This window comes from Mastomys coucha, unplaced genomic scaffold (assembly GCF_008632895.1).
Source record: "Mastomys coucha isolate ucsf_1 unplaced genomic scaffold, UCSF_Mcou_1 pScaffold20, whole genome shotgun sequence".
NCBI lineage: Eukaryota > Metazoa > Chordata > Mammalia > Rodentia > Muridae > Mastomys > Mastomys coucha.
The window spans coordinates 41,242,737-41,268,404 of record NW_022196903.1 but is presented as its reverse complement, the minus strand read 5'-3'; the positions used below and the strand labels follow the sequence as shown (position 1 = coordinate 41,268,404).

General features: G+C 37.5%; 1 protein-coding gene across 1 annotated transcript in view; it reads right to left on the bottom strand.

The window, feature by feature from the left end:
- Cntnap2 (contactin associated protein 2) overlaps positions 1-25,668 on the bottom strand; it is a 2,139,844-nt gene that overhangs the window by 818,364 nt on the left and 1,295,812 nt on the right. The window contains exon 12 of the mRNA XM_031381709.1: positions 8,537-8,656. Within this exon, the coding sequence (XP_031237569.1) occupies positions 8,537-8,656 (120 nt within the window). The remainder of the gene's footprint in view (positions 1-8,536; positions 8,657-25,668) is intronic.

Sequence of the window (25,668 nt, the reverse complement as noted above, 5' to 3'; positions counted from 1 at the left end):
GAGCTATAAACAATCACATCAGAACTAAATAATTGTCTCAGGCAGACCAGGATGTGGGCCACTCTAACATGGACTGATGTTCAAAGTCAACAAGACCTTAATACAAGACCTATTAATAATTATACATGGCCAATCATTCCAAGAATCCAAAGAAAGCTCTGAAAACCACAAGAAAAATCAAAACAAAAAGAACAACAACATAAAAGGAACTTTAAGCAAATCATAGAAGATGGCATCAGAGAAAAGATATTTGTTATTCTTAGGATAGAAAAAAAAAGAGTTTTATATTTCTAAAGAAGCAATAGAGGACTAGTCAAAGGGAAAATTTTTAAAACATAATTGTGACTTAAAAACCACAATTTAGAATGTTAGAGAAAGAATATAAATATCATGAGACATAATCATGAACACAAATTGGAATAGAAATTATAGGAGATGAGTTGCCTGTGTGAAGGTGAACACTTAGTAAACTGATGAGAATGGACCTATTGCAAGGTATATTATCATGAAGATGGTGTCTATCTCAGTTACCTTTTCTCTTGTTATAGTAAAATATCCTGACAAAAGAAATTTAGGAGACAGAGGGTTTAATTCAGTCCAGAGTTCAGGGTTGTTGTCCATCATGGTGGGGATGTTAGAGCAGCAGGTACTTGATGCGTTGGTCTCATTGCATTCATAGTCAGGGAGCAGATAGTGCTGATTGACTCCTTGTGCTTAGCTCACTTTTTTTTTTTTTTTTACACAGTCCAAGATCCCAACCCAGACAACTGTGCTACCCATAATAGGTTGGTATTCTCACATGAATTAATCTAATGAAGACAATCCCAAGAGGCTAACCTAGCCTAGATAATCCCTCACAGGTGTGTCTGGAGGCTTGTCTCCTAGCTGATTTTTAGAGCTTGTTATGTAGATAATGAGCATTACCCATCACAGTGGCATTATGGTAAAAGGATGCTTTTTCTTAGTTTTAAAGAAAAGGGAATGTCTCATTAAAGGACCAAGAGATGATTACAAAAAACACCATTTAAAACGCAGGGAGCAAGGTCAGAATAGACAGGATGCAAGAAATGGGAAGGATAGTTTCCAAAATGGGAAGAATGAAGAAATGAAAATTACATGATGATTGCCTGTGCTAGGTAAAGAGAGCAATCAATTTGTCATGGAGAAAGGTGAAAGGTCTGCAGACATCCACAATGAATTTCTAGTCTGGAAACCTGAGAACAGAACATGCCATACACTATTCTCTCTTCTCTATGCCAGAACAATGTCCTATTCCACTTCTTACAAGAGCCATTTCACCTTTACAACTGTGTGTGTTATCTAACTCTGAAGCAAGGGCAACAGAAAGTGGGTTTAGAAGCAGTGTGGGCAAGATGACAGAATAAGATAGGCTTTTAAGATAGATTTGTAAAGAGTAAGTTAGTTTTAGATTTTATTATCTGTGGTAAGGAGACATGACTAACTTGGCCTTTTAATATTGATTTGGATTATTAAAATATAAATAAACATACAATTATGATTAATAGTTATATAAAGAGAATCTGTTCTAATGAACTCATGTGTACACAAATATAACAAGCATTATTTCTACAACCTTATATGCAGGGACAACTTGTCCAAAATTTCCTTTTTGATCATTGCTAAGACAATAAGCAGCAAATACTTAGATGGCAAGTGTCAGAGTTTCTAGTATATATTTGTTTTATGACTTGAAATAGTTGACTTCTAGGTCTATATAGTAATGTGCACATTATTCAGCTTTCCTGATTCCAGAAATTAGAGATATAATTGGAACAGATATCAGCTTATATATTAAGGTTCTCTCCAAAAAATGTTCAAGGTCATCTCTTATGAAGCTTGACTAACTCAGAAAAAATGAAAGGTGACCTGTAAAACTGAAAAACCCAGGACCTTGAAGAAGAGAAACTTAGTCAATGTTGCTGTTTAGCTGGGAGTGAGAAATGTCTGGTTTAAAATCTAGTTTAAAAGTATGAGCTTACTTCTGAAGACTTTGGGTTTCTGTAATAATAAAAGAATGAGCTGGTCTTAATTGCATTTCTCAGGATCTATTTTGTTTTTATAATCCATTTAATTCACTCCATTGAAAAGTTGATTACTGTGGGCTGGTCAAGAGATTGAGGCTCCAAACATCAGAGGTAATGAAACAGTTATCCAGCCATGACAATGGGAGGCCATCCTAAGATTTTGAATGGAGAAACGGCATAAAACAGTATGCATTTAAAATATTGTGTGGTCGTGCTGTGTGAAAGTATTCCAATACAGTTTAATTTCCATCTTGGTTCCATTTTAGAGGCTCCCAGAGTTCGAATCTGCATGACCTTGTTTTTACACTATCTGGCCTGTGACAGGGGCCCCTTTTTTGAGGAGGACAGAGTACCTTTTGTAGTTTTGCTCTGCCTCTCTTGACTTGAAGTTTGAAAACCGTTCGAGAACTTTTGTAGTATTAACCTATCACCATGACTGACATACAATGAAGAAGAGGCTTCAAAGAAAGCCTGGCAGGTGGAAGCCATGTATAGAATAAGTGAGAATTTGAAAGAAAGTGTTCCATGAGAGTGGTAATCAGTCAGAAGGAGAGTCCTTCCTCGGCTGGTTTTGATCAGTGAGTTGCTTCCAAGATTTTCAATTGAAGCTGTATGAACAGAATTGAATTCAAAGATTTATACTGATTGTGAGGAACTGAAATAGCTGAACGTGAGAGGCAGGAGTTGCTGAGTGATTACAAAGGTTTATAACAAAGACAGCTTGTGAGAGGTCGACAAAGAGGAGGAGACATGGCTGAGGGAAGACAGAATAGAGAACAGAGTGGATCTACACTTAGGTTAACTATAGAGGAGGCAAACCAGGTTAGGAGATAGAAAAAGAAATAAAGTGCCCTGGATAAAAACAGGAGAGAGTAAGGGAAATAAAATGGAAGAAGCCAGGATATGAGGCTTATATTCATCACACACACACACACACACACACACACACACACACACACACACACAGAGGCAGGGTGGGGATAGGGAGAGGGAAATACTGACCTATAGGAACATGAAGGGGTTAAGAGCTCATGAAGCACCACACAGAACAGGCAAACTGTGTCCTTATTTCTAGCTGTTTCCTTTCCATCAGGGAAAGGCAAGGGATACTGTTATATTAAATCTAGACAATGTCAATACAACTCCATTTCATCCTGATACAGGTTTAAGCCAGCTGGTTTCCAGCCCTGTGTAAGCCAACTCACTGCAAAATCAGCCAAGTATTGGGGATTATATTTAAATTATCATAAATGTTGGGATAGCTTTTTAAGAAACATAAAACCAAGAGATTCTTTGATGAGTAAGTACAGACATGGTCAAGGGAAATTCTACAGTGAAGGTGTGCTCCAGGTATAGAGAGCACATTTGATGGCAGCCAGTATATGTGTTATCCTAGTATGGCCTCAGAAAATTACGCAAGGGAAAGTACTTCTAGATTAATTATGAATTGAAACCGGTAACTGTTACTTCATTGTTTCTGTGCTGACTTCATTTAAATTTGTTCTCTGATTAAAAACCCCAAGGCATTAGTGAGACAATTAAGAAGTAAATAGTTTATTGTCAACATATTGTTCAAGCCATAGATAATGAGTTAGGAAGTTTTGATGATGATGGTGATGATCATGAAGAGATGCTAATAAGAATTGCTCATTTCAGAAAACGTACTGCAGATTTTAGCATAGATCTGAAGTAAATACTTGCACACACACCTCCCCCCCACACACACCCCACATGCACATTCACAGACATATTAACTATAGGCTATTTCTAAGCACTTAAGCCTAGCTAAATTGCCAGGCTCTGTGACTAACAATGTAAGTGACTCAAGACCTAACTTTTCTGAAATTTAAGTATAAAAAGAAGACCATAATTGTACTTTTGGCCATCTCATGGTCTTCTGAGTTACTAGAAGACTTATGTATGTTGTTTTAAAAATGTTCTAACAATTTATTTGTCCTATCTATCTATCTATCTATCTATCTATCTATCTATCTATTTATCATCTATCTATCTACCTACCTATATACCAGTAAAGTATAAAATATAAAAATCCATATCATATATTTCCCAGTATGTCAGTTGTTTTCTTTCCAACTATTAATTTTAACCTTTATTTTATATATAATCTAACTTTCTTTTATTGAGGAACATACTAGGATTTCAAAACCACAAAACTATAAACAAAACATAATATTTTATAAGCTAAATGTGGCAGTATGTGCCACACATGGGAAGGAATGTATATTTTAGAATTAGGAACAGTATACAGGGGAACATACGTAGCCCACGTTCAGATGCCTTTAGGATTACTACCACTTGATGAGTGTGCCCTGCAGGATGCCTTCTCAATAAAGGGAGAGGGTACTCTTAAATATATACAATACAATATAAGTCCTGGTTGCTACGTATAGTCCAGGTGAAAGGGTTGCAGATAAAATCAGCTGTTGGAGTAAATCAAGTGGATAACTGTACTGTTTAAGTATGCTCTAGTGGAGGGTCTGCAGATCAAAGTTCCTGCTGGGCTCTGACTAATCCATGACCAATGACCATGAGGAAAATGGAACCATGGGCCTTAAAATCATGAAGAACCAAATCTCCTAGAAATTTGAAAGAATTTCTAAGAAAATTCTAAACTTTAGAGGAAATGAGAACTCTAGTGGACTCCTGGCTCTGTAGTCTGCATGGGGTATGCACAGTGCAGCCAGCTCATCCCTGTCAATCACATAGAGTAGATATGCAGAGGTGGCACAACTGTGAGCTGTTGAGGAAGTGAGTACCATGGAAAGAGGAAGCTTGTGAGGTTTGAGGTGAAGTGATATATACAGGTTCATGACACTTGTCACTAGGACACATGCCTGTTATCCCAGTGACTGGTCACCCCCTGCCCACATTTTATACCATGGAAATATGTGAGAAGCACAATAAAGTAAAGAAAATAATATTACCCAGTACCAGGGCTTAGGGATATGAGCAGGGAAGCTCTCTATAAATATTAGATTAAAAAGACATGAGCAGCTTTTACCATTATAGAGCGTAATAGAATTTGATCAGCTAAGTCCCAGGGCTTTATAAAGCACAAACTATGTAAACAAGCTTAATGGCTTTTTGATAAAACTACAAAACCATTGGTATGAAGAATGCAAGAGGTGTTTTGTTTGTTTGTTTGTTTTCATTTGTTTGTTTGCTTTTTGATTTGGACTTCTAAACTCATGTATGTAGAGCAGTCATGCAGAGTCATTTACCAGAGCACAGATGCTTTTTACTCAAAATGTTTTTTTAAAGTTCAATATGGGGAGATGATTCAGTAAGTGAAAGGCTGGTGCAACCCTGACAATCTGCCTTCAAATCCCTAGAAAAGCTGGACCCAACAGCATAGTCCTCTGTTTTCCCAGTAGGCCTCTCTAGATGCTTGTAGGTTAGGCAAACTGGTTAATCCAATGGCCAGGAGACCCTGTCTCAAAGAGGATTATCTACAACATGAATTTGAATAAAATCCCAGGGAAAACAAAGCAGTAAGTTCTATTGTAAGGGATTTACTAAAAACATCACTTCTTCATGGCATCTCTGTAGAGTTCTGTCATTAAGGACGCTCTCTAATTTCTAAGGGGTGTAGCTCAGTAAACAGCTTCCTCCAGGTTTCGATGCGGGATCTTCAAATAACCCATACTTCGGTTATAGAACCATATCCAGCATGTACTTTGCAGTGATTATAAATCTCTCTACAGTCCTCCATACTTAAGTCATCCTCTAGAATCTCAATTATTACTTCACTCTCTACAGGGATAGCCCATTGTTGCCCAAATGCTGTAAGATGCCTTTCTTTCATTTTTTCCCTAATGTGTGTCTGTGTGCATATTGCATATATGAGCACACACTTACATGCTATATAGTCAAGCTTATTTTCTGTGTGTCCCTGTCTATCCCTCTACCTATCAGCCTGTCCCTCAGGCTCACTAACCCACAAGGAGTTTAGTTCTTAGGGAATTGATTTGTGAGCCTCTTTTCTTTCCTCACCTTTTTAGTACCTTATCTCCTTTTATTCCTTGAGGTTTCGGTAGCAGGAACAATTTCTCAAGTCATGAAGTGATATATCTAGAGTTTTATAGGCTATCTCAGCCTGCCATAGCTTCCTTGTCTTTATAACATTTCTTCAATAGGAAAAGTTCAAGCCAACCTGTATGGTATTATGCTTGATGATGGCTATTCCATATAGAATACAGTATTTCCAGAATTGTTGATGAGTGACAAAGAGCTAAATGATCTTTTTGGAGTTATTTGGCATGCTCAAAAACTGTAAGATTGTTCAAGGGTTCTTGGACACACCAATGTTCACAACTATCTTGGATAGGAGAAAACTATCCAGAGTGCCTTAAGTGGTATTGTTCTGACTCTTCAGACTGTGCCAGGGTTTTTGAGTTGCATCCTTATGATTTTCTATCAAGGAGATATGGGTAAGATGGAATTTGCAGTTTTGATGCACATTGTAAACAGAAAAGCATCTTTCTCCAGATTAAACCAGTCATTCATTTTATGCATGCAGGCTATAAGCATCATGCTTTTGTTTTGAAATTTCTGTTTCTAAATGCAGATGGAAACTAACTGAAGTAATATCTTGGCCAGAATGTCTTAGGTTAATACTTGAATTCATTGGAATATAAACTTATTAGATAGATCAAGATACATAACGTTCTCACAAATTGTACTCATGTTCTAGTAAGATTAAAACAAAGTTCAGCACAAGAAGGTCAGAGGACACTTGGCAAGTTAACCATCAGAGCAATTAGCTAAAGTTCTCTGTGAGGTAATCTCTCCCTAGTGCATACCAGAGTTCTTTGGGGAGGAAGAAACTTAGGGGAGACTAGATCTCTTTACAGTCTTCTATACATGGCTTCTATCCTGAACTCATGCCCAGCCCTTGCCATTCTCTTTTCCATTCTGCATCATGCCTGGTTTTGCGATACTGCAGTAAGTTCTCTACTGAGTTCTCCCTGCCCATGGTACTGTTTAAAGTTTTGAGTTTTAGTCACAGAATCTACTTGGGACTTAATGAAACCTTAAAGATGGAGACAAGACACTTATTCAGAAATAAAAGACACACAGAACCCCATAAATGATTCTAAAACATAGATCTAGAATTATTGGTTTCAAACAGATTTCAATTAGAATCCTTTTAGAATAATATGAACAAGTTACTTAGCTCTTGTAACATCAAGAAGTATGAGTACCTTACCTAATTGTTTTCTCAATATGCTGAGACTTACCTGTGGATTCTACTACTTTATTTGTACAATAATACTGGTTGTAGGCAGTAGTAGTCCACTCGGTCATAAAACATAGGAAAGCTTAGTGAATTTAACCAAGTTAGTTTAGGTGACTATAATTACACAGCTGGTGACTAATGGAACTAGAGCTCAAACTCAGTTATTGACATGAAGAACTGATGATACCTAGCAGGATGCTAGAGAAGTTTCATACAGCCATCATCATACCACAATGAAGAGCATTACATTGCCATTATCATTCAGCATCCTACATCTCAGTTCACATTAAATGCCAGTCATCTCCTGACACTAGTAATGTCGATGGCTCAAAGCCCTACCTGGATTTTTCGAGTGAAATATGCTGACAATCTGTTAGAAATTTCACTTCCATCTTAGAAAGTTGTTCATCGTATACACAGCTTTGGGAGTTTGCAAGAACCCAAAATCTCATTTCACTGGCCTGAAATTTAATATGGAATTGAAGAAGAACCAGGATCTCTTCCTAAATAAATTTCATGAAAGCTTTGTGTAATCTTTGCAATTGCCAGAAATGATTTGAGTGCACAGAGAATACCCTTCTATGGAGAACATCGGACAATCAGGAGAGGCTGGTAAGCCTTCCCCAAATATAAACAGGCAGAGACTGGGCAGTGATACCACTTCTATCCAGCCTAGGACTCTAAGGGAGGTAACTTCACATGCCACTTCTTTTGTGAACTTCAACTTTGCAATTTTACTTTTCTGGTTGTCTTTTATATATTGATTTTTTTCTTAAAAATATTAACTATTTAGTTTAACTCAAAGTAAAACTGCTTTAAAAATATTTACTTATGTGAGTGTTTGCCTACGAATATGCATACATAAAATATGTGTGCTGGTACCTATGGGGGTCAAAGAGGGCATCATATCTCTTGGTCCTGGAGTTACAGATGGTTGTAAGCTTCCTTCTGGGTGCTGGGAACTGAACCCAGATCCTTTGCAAGAGCAGCAATTGGTTTTAAATACCGAGCTGTTTCTCAGGCTCCAAATGGTAAACTTTTAAGAAATTACAGTGTCATAGGTTTTCATGGCAAGCGTTTCAGCGTTTTTGGGCCTAATAAGCCCAACAATATTTAATTTCTTAGAAGATGTTATGAGAATACAGCACCAGAGCAACGAACAGTTCAGGGAACTATTATGTTCAACAGACAGAGAAGCCATCCTCATGAAACATAAATGTGACATAGTTACCTGTCATGTTGCAATAAACCTTCAGAGGCCCCAGTGGTCCACTGCCATCAGGATCTATCCAGTAGTAATTTGATGTCTGGCCAAGGTGTTTGTATGCTTCACAGGAGGGCTCGTAGATGGCTGGAATGAAATATCCCACATGAGCACAGCACAAAACGAATGTCTCCCCAGCTCAAAGCCCTAGTTCACATGCTCAGCACTGGCTGGCTGCTGTGTAAATATTTCTTCCTGTTAGAGTGAACATTCACTTTTCTCTAAACTTACATTCATGACTTAGTGTTTTTCTCAAGTATTTCTGACCCTTGAATCCACTTGTATGACTCTATACTTGGGGAAAGGATCTACCCAATCAGTAATTTATTAATAACACATGTAACATATGTTTCTATTAGGGCTCATGACCTTTTAATTCATAGTCATTTGTAGTCATCATAATATTAATATAAGTTCCTTTATTTGGAAAGATTATATAATTGAACTATCAAGTAAGATAAAGGAGATCTTTCTCTCAAGTTTTATATCACTAATATAAATTTCATATAAATTGTAGGTAATTTATAATCTTCTTGTGGATCAGGCAGAAGGAACACTGGTTTCCTGATTCAGTTGTTATAGGTGCTTTAGTTACATCAACTTGTGTTTGTGTAAAAAGCTTGCATTTGCATAACTGAATTATAGGTTCTTTTTTACTGTTTTCCCTTTTCTTTCCATGTCTGTGACATATTTTCTTTTTCTTGAAGAGGCTGCACCCCAGGAAGTGAAAGAAGGTGGGTTGGTGAACAGGGGAAGCAGAGAGGGAACAGAGATTTTTTTTTTTGGAGGGGAAACCAGGAAAGGAGATATCATTTGAAATGTAAATAAAGAAAATATCTAATAAAAAATCTAATAAAAAATAAATCAAAAAAAGAAGAACAAAATGGACATTTATATATCTTCTTGGTTGTGTGACTCTCAAAAAAGCTATTAAGAGAAGTTTTTGTCTTTTCCCAGAAGGTTTAAACTAGCATTCATATGGAACATGAATAAACTTCACACAGGACAAGGAACTTAGCACAGTTCCTGGTGAAAAAGTGTTATCTGGTGCATCCCCTATACAGACTTAAAAAGTGTTGCCCAGTACTCTGAGATCGGCTGTGTGTTAAATTAGGAAATAGGGACATTGAGTTTGGGGGTAACCTCTGTTTTTATCCTCTATCAAATTTCTCTGTCCTTCTTCATTGTTCTCTCTACCCAAGGATAATAGACATTTTTAAAAAATTTCATTATACCAATGAATTTCTCTCATTATACCAATGTCACTAAACTCTCAAATGATTCTACAATTCTTTAGTTGATTGTGCCTTCTTGTTTTTCCCTTCCTTTTTCAAAGAGTTAACACAAAGAGTTTCTGTGATGTGTCACAAGGTAACACCTATCTATGCAACTATTGCTGGACACAAGCCAGATTCAAGACCTTTGAAGCAGGATTTGTTTGTTGCTTATGAGGTATTGCTTATGCTTCAAGTGCTGTTGGAAAAGGATGTGGCTAGAAAAGGAAGCAGAATCCACTAATCGTTGCCCCAGGATAGTCATTAATAGGTCCACTTTCAATCTCTTAAGTGTCCACACAATAAACTACATATTTTCTCTAATTGTGGATGCCATGCCAAGTGAAATGCTGTAATAAAAGGCTGGGGGAAATGTTTCTAAATGTTCAGCAGGAAGATGCTATAATTAGATGTAAGCTTCAAAATGAAAACTCCATGTAGTAAATGGTAGATGGCAGGGGAATATCAGGCTGTTGCTGCTATTGGCCAGTTGAAAGATGATTGGCAGTTAAACTAAAGCAATGTAGCCAATGATAAAGTTGGCAGGAGCTGTTTAAGATGTCATGGAGGCCTACTGAATGGAAGTGAATAGGAATAACTGCAGGCAAAAAGTGATCTGAAATCACAATTTCTGAAAACAAACTAGGTGTTTTATTAATGACAGGAATGAATGAGTAAAGAATGAAGTGAAGAAGTAACAGAATGAATAGACAAGCCAATGCAAGAATATAAGAAAAAAGGGATGAGGACCATACACATATGGCCCCTGTACTAACGAACTCACACCAGGTGCAGATGCCTTCACTGAGCTTGATTGTTTCTTTCTTTCTTTCTTTCCTTCTTTCTCTCTCTCTCTCTCTCTCTCTCTCTCTCTCTCTCTCTCTCTTTCTTTCTTCCTTCCTTCCTCTCTCTCTCCCTCCCTCTCTCTCCCTCTCTCTCCCTCTCTCTCCCTCTCTCTCTCTCTCTTTCTCTCTCTCTTTCCTTCCTTCCTTTATCTGCATTTATTTTATGGTGAGTTTATTCCTGTGCCATTAGTTTTTGTTTCTTCTGTAAACAGCCAGAGGTAACCTAAGAAGATAGTTCGCTACTCTCTTCAACGAGCTTTCCTTTTTGTTGTTGTTGTTATTATTATTATTATTATTATTATTATTATTATTATTATTATTATCATTATTATTATATTTTCTTTATTTACATTTCAAATGTTCTCGCCTTTCCTGGTTTCCCCTCTGAAATACCCCCTATTCCCTCTCTTTTCCCCTGCTCACCAACCCACCCTTTCCTTGCTTCCTGGCCCTGGCATTCCCCTACCCTGGAGCACAGAGCCTTCACAGGACCAAGGGCCTCTCCTCCTATTTATGACTGACTAGGGCATCCTCTTCTACACATGCAGCTGGAGCCATAAGTCCCACCATGTGTACTCTTTGGTTAGTGGTTGAGTCCCTGGGAGCTCTGGGGGTACTGGCTAGTTCATATTGTTGTTCTTCCTAAGGGGTTGCACACCCCTTCAACTCTTGGGTCCTTTCTCTACTCCTTCATTGGGGACTCTCTGCTCAGTCCCATGGATGGCTGTGAGCATCCACTTCTGTATTTGTCAGGCACTGGTAGAACTTCTCAGGAGACAGCTATATCAGGCTCCTGTCAGCAAGCACTTGTTGGCATCCACAATAGGGTCTGGGTTTGGTGATTGTATATGGGATGGGTCCCCAGGTGGGGCAGTCTTTGGATTGTCATTCCTTCAGTCTCTGTTCCACATTTTGTCTTTGCAACTTCTTTCCTGGGTATTTTGTTCCTTCTTCTAAGAAGAATGCAAATCAATTCATTCCTATCTCCTTGCACAAAGCTCAAGTCGAAGTGGATCAAGGACCTCCACATAAAACCAGATACACTGAAACAAATAGAAGAGAAAGTGGGGAAGAGTCTCGAGCACATAGGCACAGGGGAAAATTTCCTGAACAGAACATCAACAGCTTATGCTCTAAGATCAAGAATTGACAAATGGGACCTCATAAAATTGCAAAGCTTCTTTCACTGAGCTTTCTAAAGATAGAGCTGAGCCCAAAAACATTCATCACAGATGGAGGGAGGGACTGATGACAAAGGCCTTGAGACGGATGAAGTCATCATCTTCAGTAATGTAGTCACTGGTGAGTTACTCATTCTCCAGTCAAAAGCTCCATGTCCATGTCTAGACAGACAACTCTAGTTACACACTGTGGTTCACAGAGCCAATACACACAATGACAACAACAACAAAACACAACAAAGTGTAATGACAGCTAGGTGGGAGGATGAAGTCTCCATGGCAGTGAGAAGAAGGCAATTGAAAGTAGAAGAGTGAGTATGGCTAGAATGCCTAAAATACATATATGAAATCAGCAAAGAATAAATTAAAATTTAAACACTATATAGTGTTTAAAAACTCTATATGGTTGTACTAATGTATGTGATATTGTGTGAGAGGCCATCTTCTATAAATATAGAAATGGTCCTAATTATAATATATCTTTCTCAGCCTGAGCTGTCAACTCTGAAGTATGATCCAGCTGACTTGTAAGCAACTTCCTGTGGCTCATGCAAAGCTTTTCTAGGGTTAACTTTATATGCAGAGTCCCCAAAGTGCTATATAATGTCTCAATCTAAACTTTCAACTGAGGAAGAAATAGTACAGAGAATGGATCTGAAATCAAATAGACTTAGATACATACATACATACACACACACACACACACTATGGAAATGATCAGTTAACCTCATTTAGTCATGCCTTCAGAAGATACTTTATAAGGACTGGAAGAAATAATCCCCATCTACTACTTAACATGGTGCCTGAGGCATGTCAAGCTTTTAATGGCTAGCCTCACAAACACTGGTTATATTATTAACGTATAGATTATTTCCTAACCATCACTCAAATTCTTCCTTCTTAAGGAAAGTCTCCCCAGTGAACATGCACATTTTGTAATAAACCAGAGCACTGTTTATCTCATTGCTGCAATACCTACTCCACAGTTGGTTCAGAAACTGATCAACTTCTTCCTTGAAAATGCCTTTTTATGAAAATACCTTTCCTTTAGTGTTATGATTGAAAAGTGTTGTTTTCTTTATTCCATATATTGTAGCATAATAATGAAAAAAGATTGAACTAAACTTAAACTGTATTTACTCCTTGCTCTATTTTTATTTTGATGGGGGAGTATTAGGTGGCTAATCAGAAGTGTATGACTACTCAAGCATCAGTACATGATAGCATGTGTGAAAAACTGCTTATCATACTTTCATGTATGTATATAGGCATTTGAGCCAGAACTTTAAACCTTTGCTCAATCAATTTACTAGAAATAGACATTGAAGCCTTTGGTTTTGTAGGAAATTCTCATAACAAAGAAGCCTTTCTGCTTTTTTTTTTTTTTTTTTGAGTCTAATAATTAGCCTATGATAGGCTGCTCTTGACTCATGGATGCACATAGAAGCCAAGTCCTTTTCAAACTTTCGCATGAGTGAGAACCATGGAGATTTGATAGCAATGGGGGCCCTGGCCTCACTGTAAGAAGGTTAACTAGACAGAGAATTTGCAGCTGTAAGAGGCTACAAAGTGAGCTAGCACTGCAGGTCTTCAGACTGCATTCCAAGAAGCCTGGTTCTAATCTTAAGACAATCAGAATTCAGGCAATATGGTCTGATTTTTCATTTGTATTTGAATGCAGAAAACATAGGTCATTGACAAGTAATATAATAAAATTTAAATACAATGAGAGTGGAATAGCACCTTACTTTCCTCTAGGCAATAAGGAGGCATGAAACACAAAGCTATAAATAAAAAATATCATTTCAAACATATACTTGTATGAGTGTACTGAAAAAAAAATCTTTGGACAAAAATGCTGTGGCTGCTTTTGAGCAACAAGATTAAAGGAGATTTTTAAAACTTTTCTGCATTTTCCAAATCTTTTTGTAATACATATCTGTAAATTTATTTGGAATTGTGTATATTATAGGTCTATCTGTGTACATGTGTGGTACATATGCCTTTGCATGTACATGGAAGGCCAGATGTTGGAATTGAATGTCTTCTTCTCTCATTCCCTACCTTATCAATCTATCTGTCTATCTGTCTGTGTGTCTGTCTGTCTATCTAAAAGCCAGAGTCTCTCACTGAAACTGGAGTTTGACAGTTCAGATAGATTTGCAAACTACAAGGATCCTCCTGTTTTCACATCCTAGCACTGGAATTACAGGCATGGAAAACTAACACATTTAGCTTTTATGTGGGGTTTGGGGGTCTGAACTCAAGCTCTCATGCTTGTGCGGCAGGCACATCACCCACAGAGCTATCTCTCCAGGTCCTGTGCATCTGCTATTTTTTTTCATTAAAAATACACTTTCAAAATGTGCATCTGGATTCACAACAGTGAGATAAAATGGCCAACAGCTGTGATGTTGTAAAATTTTCATTAATTTTATAATCTCCATAAGTAATTAAGACATTTTCATTCAAACCTTTCTGTCATTTTCTGTTAGAAACTCTCCTCAATCTTCAGTTTTCTCAAGTGTAATATAAAAGCAATAATACTCCCTTAATTTTGGGGGGTGAAATGAAATCAGACCTTCTGTAAACAAAAGATCATAAGGCAGAGCTAAATTGTGCCAAGAATAAGCAAATGAGAGCATTTAGGTGGCAAGTCTAAGCCTGTGAGCTCTGTGCCAGGTCCAGTCCCAGCTGGGTTGTATGATTTTTGCCAATCAAACTGCAGGAGACAACAGAGCATGTGGCTAAAGGAGGCAGTCACTGCAAGGAAAGCAATAGCAGAGGCATCATCAATAATCGATGCTGCAAGTAGACTGCTGGGGAACAGGAAGGTAATGGGGCTGATGGCAAAACAAATAGACTCATCAAGCCTATCGATCTATTGGGGAAGTAATTTTTCTCTGTTGCAACTCCAAGTGTCAAATAAAAGGTCTCATATTATTCCACATATTCATAAATAAATCTCAGTTGTTCAGAGATACAACTGTTAAACACATCAGATGGAATTTTATAGGATAGGAGACACCTGAGAGGGAGACAAGTCCTAAATATTGTTTTCATTTTCATAGAACAATGGATGCATTCTGTCACACCGTATTGCATGTAGTGGACAATGATGGAGAGATTGTGTATTAGTTTCCAATGGCTTGTGTAACAGATGGCCACTTACTGACTTAATGGTACACTAATTTATTATCTTAAGTGCTGGAGATAATAGTAGAGCTAATAATAATGATGTGTCCCTGGTTACAAGTTTGCAGTGGGGTCCTTTGGGCTACATTCAAGATGCTGGCAGGATTTCTTCTTGGTATTGATATTCAGGGTAGGGGATCTGCTTCCTTGTTCTTTCAAACTTGCAGGGGCAGAGAACATTCTTGGTACCGTATTTCTGTTATGATTAGCACTAATTGTCATCTTAACAAGATACAGAACCCCCTTGGAGACAGCCTCAGGCATATGGATGAGGAATTGTCCAGAATATGTTTGCCTCAGGGTCTGTCTCCATAGGTTCATATGTTTAATACTGTTTAGATTAGGTTAACTAAAGTAGTCAGACTCCTCTCAATTGCAGGTAATACCATCCCATAGGTTGGGGGGAAGGAGCTGAGCACATGCATTCATCCATCTACTTTCTGACTGTCCTCACAATGTGACCAGCTGACCCAAGCTGGGGTTACCACGATAAACGATAAACTCACCTCAGTGAGCTAAAGCAAATAGTTTCTCATTTACATTTGCTTCCTGTAGGGTCTTTTGTCACAAGGATAGGTCAAGTAATGACCACTGTCCCTAAGTCCCCATCTTCTCAGCCATCCACTCCTGGCAGAACTATCTTCCTGCTACCTTGTGCCAATTCTCCCTTTTATTGTCTCATCTCTTTCTCTAACACTTTTAAGGACTCCCATGATAACATAAGCCCTTCTCAAATAATCAAGAGTAGTCTTGAGAAATCCCCTCACAAGGAAAGCCTCTTTGCTATATGAGGTAATTTAGTCATGGGTTCCACAGGCTAAAACATAGGCATCGCCAACAGTGGTTGTTCTTTCAACCACTATTGGTTTCAGGATGAAACTCCATAGGCTCATGTGTTTAAATAATTAATCACCAGCTAATAGTCTTGTTTGGGGATGTCATAGAACCTTTAGGAGGTAGGAGTAACTGGATAAAATGAGTTACTGGAGAATGCGTCTCAGCATTTCCACTCCGACCCTTCAAGTAGCCAGATCTCTCCTGCTTCATGTGCCTCCCATAGCCGGATGCCGCTCCTCTTGCCTTTTCTTCTTCTCCACCATGATGGATTGATACTCTCCCAAATCTTCAATCATAATAGACACTCACTTATTAATTTTTTCTTGTTATGTGTTTGGTCTCAACAGTGAAAAAAGAAATTAACACAATAATATATTGTAATATAATATAATATGATATGATATAATGTTATATTATAATAATATGATGATGATATTTAAAGAGAAACTTTCTCTGAACAACCAATTTATTCTCGGAGAAAGGAAATGCCCCCCAATATTAAAAAGAACAATAAGGGAAAAAATAGATGAACAAAGTTTAAGGTTTGTTTTGAACTTTAAAGGTCCATCAGGCACCCTTTAGTTGCTCAGCCCCAGCCAACGGCAAACGTGGAGAACAGATGTAAAGGCTTCAGAAGTAGCATGAGATCTGGAAAGGATTGCCATATCACTGGCTAGGCGACTGGTGAAAGAGTAAAAGAGCAAAGAAAGATGTGCAGCAGCCACAGAGTAGTCACATATTTACTATACACATACACAATGCTGAAGGAATCTGGTTCAAAGGTCCTAAGAAGAGAGATTTAATTTATTCTAAAGGAACAAGCACTGTTCATATAAAACATGAGTACCCACAAAGTTGACCACATGGGACACTTTGGAGTGGGTGACTTTGGTTTCTGAGGTCCTCCTTTTTCTAATCCATTCCAATCTCTAAGAACTATCTCTTCTTAATCTGCTTTTCAAAACTAAGGTCCTCTAATTAGAAAAAAGATATTTATCACTCAAATTTGGATAGAGAAACAAGGTTTCACTGAGCCTAATTATTCCTGTGAAGGTAACTATTGAGGTTTGTGCACAGGCAAGAAGGAAATCAAGAAAAGCAGCAATGGCCTTGAGACCTATATCCATGCAAACTCTCTAATTCTAGGACCATGCTATTATTTTTAATTAGCACAATGTGAGCTTCACAATAGCTAAGTCTCCATTAACACATCAATATTAACCTCATATGTTCTCTGTCTCTTTAGATTTTGTTTTTAAGCTTTAAATGATGCTGAATAAACTACATTATTTCCCCCAGGAGGTATTTTTTCACTATTGGCAAACAGCTGAAGATGATGGTAGAGAGTATGGGCTCAAACACATACATTCTTCGTGTTAATATTTCTTTCTTTCTTTTTGTTTGTTTTTTGAGACAGGGTTTCTCTGTATAGCTCTGGCTGTTCTGGAACTCACTCTGCAGACAAGGCTGGCCTCGAACTCAGAAATCTGCCTGCCTCTGCCTCCCAAGTGCTGGGATTAAAGGCGTGTGCTACCATGGCCCAGCTCTATGCTAATATTTCATTAGGATCTTTCCCTGACGAAATTTCTGTATGAGACACTATTTATGTTAGCTTCCTAATGAATCTGTTCCCCCATCCGTGTCTCAGAGGGAGTGTATAATTTAGAGGAAAATAAAATAGAATGACAAATTTTTGAGTTTTCTATTAGAAGAACAATAGCTTATAATTTTCTTACTTAAAAGTCTTTTAGAGATTGTTTTTTAAATCAAAGCAAAATCTACTTTAGTTATTTCACAGCTATTCCTCCCTTCCCTACTTTTTTATCTGAGTTGTCTGTTTTTTTTTTAATCTGCCATAAGTTCCCCCATCATTTACAATAGCTCCAATGTAATGTTTTATAAAAAGCAACAATCTTCACTTCTAAGACAGTGATTATAAAACAGAATTTTTGTCTCTGTCACTGGGCCTACCACCTTTCTTAGTGACATTAATATCTAATTTTGGTATTCTTCTAGCTTCATCCTATTAAATATTGACTTGACCTCTATTTAATGATAAAACCTGAACAAGTCTAGTTATTTGATTCACTGTTAGGGTTAGAATACAGAAGACTTAGAAGTGTGAGAAAAACCTACAAACCCAATGATAACATGACAAATTCCTGCATTTGATTGCCACAAGAGAGCTCAGACACTGCTCATCATTTTCAAAGGAGTTACAAAGGTTGCCCATACTGTTGCCATGTTCAATATACTCAATCTCTGATTCCCATCCCTTGCTCTCTCAGCCTCACTCCCATTGTTGCTAGGTCCCCATGGTGAACTAAGAATGAACTAAAAATATGTCAGCACTTGTACTTATTTCCCTGGCTGTAACTTTGTACAAAATAGGTGCTCCCCATTTCTTTTATCTAGTTAAGTGATTTACCAAAATTCTGTTAATGTGGTACTTATTCATTGTACTGGAAAGAGAACAAATAAACTGTCATAGGTTCTAGATAATATATGAGATAGACATGTTGGCAAGAAGGGTATGATTTGCTAAATGTTATAAACATATATAAATAAAACACTCAGAAACTTCAGATGAAAGATCTGATGTCTTGATATAGGACAGACTGGAAAGTAAATGTGTGAAATTTAAAAGATGAGCAACAGTTTATCTCAAGCATTCTCAGACATGGTAAACATCACCACTGTCTTATGCATCTTCAGAAATGCTGGCCATGACCACTGTCTCATGGACCTCCAGGGATGCCAGGTATAGAGAGAATCTTTTATGCACTGTGTGGAAGCTTTGACTGTCAATAAAAAGTCTATGGCAAATGAGCTGAAGCAGGAATAGATGGTGGGACATCCTGCAGAAAGAGAGAGAGGGAAGATGTTGGGATAGAGCCAGATATGAGGAGATATACCAAGAAATGTTGATGGAGATACACTCATGAAACTGAAAGTGAGAGGTAAACAATCACGTGGTAGCATTTAGACTAGAATATATGGGTTAATTGAGTTATGAGTTAATTGGGGAACAAGAAAAGGCTATGGACTCAGCATCGATTCATAATCAATTAAGTCTCTGAGTTGTTGTTTTGGGGAACAAAGAAGCTGGGTAGAAAAACCTGAGGTTACAGATGGTCTCAACTATACCAGGCATCTGCCCCTGGCTTTTACTAAGCCCTCATCCTCTGTGATTTTGACAACCCCCAGTCACTGTTGGCCACCACTCTTCATTGAATCTTCATTTCTTGTGCCTTCTTACTTGATTTACTCTTTCCCATGAATGCCCTTTCTTATGTCTTATGTTTCCACTTTCCTTCCTGGGAGAGAGAAAGAGGTGTCCTTTGAAGGCTTTTCCTCAAGTTCTCTTTGCCATCGGCTCAGAACAATTAAGTCATTTTTTGTGTGAAAAGTACATTGCTCTGGGAGCTCTAAGGGTACTGGTTAGTTCATATTGTTGTTCATCCTATGAGGTTGCAAACTCTTCAGCTCCTTGGGTCCTTTCTCTAGCTCCTTCATTGGGAAGCCTATGCTCAGTCCAATGGATGGCTGTGAGCCTCTACTTCTGTATTTGTTGGGCACAGTCTGAGCCTCTTAGGAGACAGCTATATCAGGTCCTGTCAGCCAGCACTTGCTGGCATCCACAATAGTGTCTGGATTTGATGATTGAATATGGAAAGGATTCCCAGGTGGAACCAAAGAGCACACATGGTGGGACTCATGGCTCTAGCAGCATATGTATAGCAGAGGATGGCCTATTCGGTCATCAATGGGAGGAGAGGCCCTTGGTCCTGTGAAGGTTTATGCCCCAGTGTAGGGGAATGCCAAGGCCAGGAAGTGGGAGAGGGTGGGTTGGTGAGCATGGGCAGGGGAGAGGAAACAGTGTTTGCTTTCTGTTTTTGTTTTTGTTTTTATATTTTTTTTGAGGGGTAACCAGGACAGGAGATACCATTTGAAAGGTAAATGAAGAAAATATCTAATAAAAGAAATTACATTGCCTATAAACACCACAGGGATTATTTAGTCCAATGTTACTGAGGAGGAGGGCCATTTAGTTGTCATTGTTGTAGAATGATATAGAGTGAGGCTTGAGAAAATGATTTTTAAGGAAACAGCAGATTTTTAAAAATGTATCTGTGTATATGTTTATTTGTGTTGAAGAAAGAAAATCAGACAGGGAAATGACTACAGTAGTCTTTAAAATGCAGTTGATTTCATTTAAAATTAACCAAAATGAAGTTAATTTAATTTAAAAAGAAAAGCTATTTCTGATTAGAAACTGCTAATTTCAAATGTTAATTTTAGCCATTCTGAATTGTGTGGATAATTCAAATAATATTATTTATAACTATATTTGAATTCTAATTTATGACTTTAAAATATTCTACTATAATATATCCAATTTAATGAATGATACAACTAATTTTAAATATCAAATAAACCCTTTTGAATTCAGTGGAAAAAATAAATAATTAAAATCTGTGAACATTGGATCAAGCTCTTTCCCATAGTAGAGAAGGCTAAACTGCTATGCAAATGCAAACACAAACCAAAAGAAAAAACAAATGCCCCTCTCCTCCAATGATGGCCACACTAAGAATCAGAATTTCTATTCGGTGTCCTTGTTCTGTAATTTTCTTGGTATATAGCTCAGGGTCATTTGACAGTTTTTCTTGTAGAATTTCGATTAAGGAGTAGGTGTTTCAGTGAATAATATTCAAGTTTCTCATTGGCTGAGTACCCAAAATTTAGTAGTTCATATAGTGTTTCAAATGACCATACCTGAAGAACTTTTTATTAGTTTCTATTGTGCCTTACCTATTACCTAACCTTCGGTATAATGATTAAGTTATAATTGTTCTACCTTGAATTTAAGAGACCTTAAGTATTGCTTGCTTGTAGTTAACTATGAACACTGGGGGTGGGAAAGTTAGTTTTCTTTAAAGGTGTGACCACTGGTAGATCAAAATGCTCTGGTAGATGGTCACCCTCCCAAGATTGTAAAGGCAGCACTAACTGTCCTGGTTCACTTTTAAAGCACAATGCTGATACAAGGTTGAGTGTGAATGGGATGGGAGTGACGCGGATCCAGGAAGAGTTGGGGGAGAAAGCTGAAAATAATCAAATTATAGTACATGAAATTCTTAAAGAATTAATAAAATATGTATAAATAGATAGGGCTGGTGACTTTAGAATTTTTTCAGAAAGTTAAACAAGGTTTAAATACAAATGATCCAGTTAGTAGAGAATATTTAGCAATGGATTAAAATTCAGAATTTTGGGAGAAAGGCAGCTCCATCTTGCTCACAGACTTATAATCCCTTCATGTAGCCCTTATTCCAAGCACCTGATGTTATTATGACTATCTTTCTTTGATTTCAGAAGAGATGCTCATTCATGACCATGGTAACCACTTATATTACCATGGAACTCAAGTGTATGTGTCACCTGTATTTGAAACAATGGCTGTGACTTAGTCATGTTAGGCTCTAGTGGAGGAAAGAAAGAAAGAAAGAAAGAAAGAAAGAAAGAAAGAAAGAAAGAAAGAGAGAGAGAGAGAGAGAAAGAAAGAGAGAAAGAAAAGAAGGAAGGAAGAAAGAAAGGAATTTCTATATTAGGAAAGGTAATTGCTGAGGATCATGATTAGAAAAAAAAAATAAGTTGGGAGTAGGAAGAACATATCCAGTGTCCAGGAGAATAAGTAAAATAGACATTTATGCTTCTCTATTTGCTGTTAATTCTAAAGAAAAATTGTACCCTCCATGGTTGTCAACCAGACAATAATCAGGGACCTAAATCACCTGGAGGAGAAGTGAAACACTGTAGACTCAACCAGTTGAAATACTGAGTGGGAATAAATTTGTGGAAAGTTGAGTCATATCAACTGTTGCTTTGGATTCAGCTGCTACAGGGGACTGTGTCTTTTACCTCACAAATACTTTGTGTGGAATCTTTGTAAAAAGTGCTGGAAAGTGCCTCTAATGTCACTTTATGGACTTGTTGGAAGTCATAAATGAGTATGTTTTGTATGGGTGGACTGTACCAGAGTTCTCTTATGATTGATACTATATTCTTTTGCTCAAACTATTTACTATTCTTTGTTCTATTGTTATTGCAAATTCTTCCTTGGATTGGACCATATTCTTACAGAAATAGCACCTGCCATGTTCTCCTTGCTTTTGTTTCAAGGGTTCATCAAGGCTGGATATAGAGCTCTCCCCAGCACCCTAACCAGCCTCTTGTACATGGATAGCAGAAATGAAACAAACTCAATGCTTTTGAAACTACCAGAAATGAAACAAACTCAATGCTTTTGAAACTACCATATGATACATGAGTGTGATCCTTGGGCAAAGTGATTGTAGTGATTTATGAGCTCCTCAAATTTCCCATGTGACTGAGGACCACTCTACCACTTGTAGCCATGTTCTGCTTCATAAGGCATCATTGTATGGGATATTTCTTTTCTAATTAATTTTCTCTGATGATTATGCTTTTAAATGATGACTCTAATATCCTAAGAGATTTGTTACTCTGGCTGGCCAGCATGAGGGGGAAGCCTGTACCCCAACATATAAGCCATTATTTGCAAGAGCAATGTTTCTCTGCAGCACCAGTGTCTACTGTTTTACCTGTTTTTGTTTTTGTTTTGTTCTTTGCAGTATTATTTACCTATAACCAATTCAAAGGTGACCTTAACAAGTCCTTTGTTTTTTTTTTGTTTTTGTTTTTTAAAAAAGAGCAACATGAAAAGGAGAAGAAAATATGAAAAGAACCTATACTTAAAAAGATGAAGTATATGACAGGTTAGGAAGCAATCTTAAATGATAAATGAGAGTTTAGATAATTAGACTATTGTAGTGTTTGGCAGTAGTCATTGTGCTGGGGAGTTATAATTAGGCATCACTGCTGTGCTAAGGCAGTTTTTGAAATTAAGGTATCAGCAGAATTGCATGCTATAGTCAGCTTCTCACTGTTAGAATAGCAAAGCCCAAGTGTATCTGAGCTACTGGATATTTTAGAAAGGCTTCTTCTGTAAGAGATGGGATGCTGCTTGGTCATAGGCATGCCCATTATCAGAGCCAAGGTGGTGTCACCATGCTTGAGGTTTCTATTACCCAATTGGCAGCTGGATGACTTCAGCTAAGTCTCTGCTCACTAAGTGAAATAACATGTTTAAGATATCTAACAGCCTTCTATTGCTTCACCTTCAATGAACAGAGAAAGGCCAAATCCATTTCAATCATTAAGCATAATGTAAGAAGAGAAGAAAATATTCTTTTAAACTGTTCTATGCATTCCAAGAGCAAATAGAACTATACTGAGTGTAACCAAGAGTTTTTGAATAATTCATTCTCTGCTCAGCTTACCTTACTGGATACAATTGAAAATTGGCCATATTGATTTCTTGCCCAATAAATAGTAAGACCTCATTTATCTGACGTCATTTGGGAATGAACTGATAGTAGGACTGTAGAGTTTCAGAGCTGGAAAAGACCTTGGAGATTATTTAATCTAGCTCCCTCATTGTAAATAATTATAATAATTATAACAACAACAACAGCTGTGTGAGACTCCCTGTGTTTCATATTCTGTTCTCACTGTTTTGCAAGCACTGTGCCATCTGGTTTTCAGAGTAATCCTATGAGGTAGATACTTCTCTTTCCATTTTACAGTGAAGGAAAATGAGGTCTAGGGGGATGAAAATACCAGAAGGCTGCATCATCTCAAAGCCAGACAACAGCCTTGTATATGAGCTCAAAGATCTGTTCTTGCAGCAGCATTGTTCTGAGGCACAGATATCCTCTGCCTCACTCCTTCAAAGTCACTTACTTCCTAAGCATCCATGACCAAATCCAGTCTCCTGTTCTTCTACACCCCCAGCTTTATATACATGTTTGTATAAGCAGATCCTTTGCATAAATGCACTGTGTTCCTGTTGTAAACAGTAAAACTTATATTTTTACTTATGCTTTTGAGTGACAAATCACACTGGAAATCATACATTGCATTGTTCTGCTTTTTTAATTATACTACATTAAAATAGTCATTTATTGTTGACTTAGGATTCAGTCACCTACGTCAATCATTTGATAATGCTTCAAAACATCATACTGTCTCTAGAGGATCCCAGAACACTGTTTCATTAACTTGAATTTTTCCTTTTACAAGTGCTAAATTCTTGCTATGTTATCAACTGGGATGTCTCAAAGCTATTGTGTAAATTCTAACCACATGTATTTTTGTCCTAATACATAGAAATATAACACTGATTTATATCTCTGAAGGACTTGTAACACTACAGGCAGGCTTTTCAAAATTGAATGCTTTAATTTTTTTTAAAAGAGCTATAGCATAGAGTTGGTAGCTATAAATTTGTTCTGACAAAGTAGAAGTGGCTAAAGAGGAATACTATGTAAAGAGAAGAGGTGAGATGTGAACAGATTCAAGAGTCAGAGTATGATATTCAGAGGGTTGGGGCTACTTAATATAATTCAGAGAGGGAAAGAGATAGCGTGGGGAGAGATGCACAAAGGGAAGGGGAGAGAGAGAGAGAGAGAGAGAGATAGATAGAGAGAGAGAGAGAGAGAGAGAGAGAGAGAGAGAGATTTTAAATTTTAAAATAAGCAATTATTGAGCAAATATCATCAGAAACAACCAGAGATCAAATTTTCAAGTAATTGGCCAGCTTGAGCTTTTAAAAACTTAAGGACTTTGATTTATCTGCCAGAATCATTGGGAGGGATTTAAAGAAGCAGAAGATGAGGAAATATTATCTAAAGCTGTTTGGCTGCTATAAGGTTGGGTATGAGAAGTCAGTAGACCCAGAGACAACAGAAGGGCACTGTATGATTCTGAAATACAAATCTAGGCAGGAATGATCATCTTCACTCTTGTAATGAGAAAGGATGTACAAGCAACACTAAAGTCCACTCCTGGCCTCTGAGCTGTGATTCTGACACTGAGATAGGATTTCCCCCAAATAACATGTCTGATATATAAACAAATAATTAAAAATAAACTTATGAAAAAATAGAATATCCTCAAGGAATCTTTTATAAGACATTTTCCATAGATTTAGAGCCTATGAGAAAAATGAATTTTAAAAGCAGCCCCTCACAAAAAGTTGTGTGTGTGTGTGTATGTGTGTGTGTGTGTACAAGTGAATGAGTCAGTCCCTTGGGCAACTATACACACATTATGAAAGACATACATGTTTCTGTTAAAATGTTTAAAGTGCTTTATTTTATCTTTAGTTGAATGAAAACTCAAAAGGTTCTACATCACCATCCTTTCAAGAAGCAATTAACTGTATTACATTTGCACTGTAGACTTCTTTTTAAAATATACTTTATTACTGTGTACATATCTGTTCATGCACATGTGAGTACAGGTGCCCACAGAGGCCAGAAGAAGGCACTGGATCCCTTGGAGCTGGAGTTACAGGTTGTTGGATGCTACTCATCATGTCTGCTAGGAACTGAACCTCTTTTTTTTTTTCCTATTTATAAAATTTATTACATTTTGTTCAGGATTACAATCTATCAACAACACAAGCACAAAATACAAAGGGGCAGGCTGCTGAATGTCAGCAGCTTGTCTGTGGGGAGGGCGTTTAAGAGGCTCCAGGCTTTGGAAATCTGAAGCAGAAGGAAGTAACTAGGCATAGAGGTCCTCTCTGTCTGCAGAGTAGACCTCACTCTCCTGCAGGAGGGCGAAGTTGAGGAAGTGGGAGGGCCTGTGGACCTCATGGTAGAACTCCTTGGGGT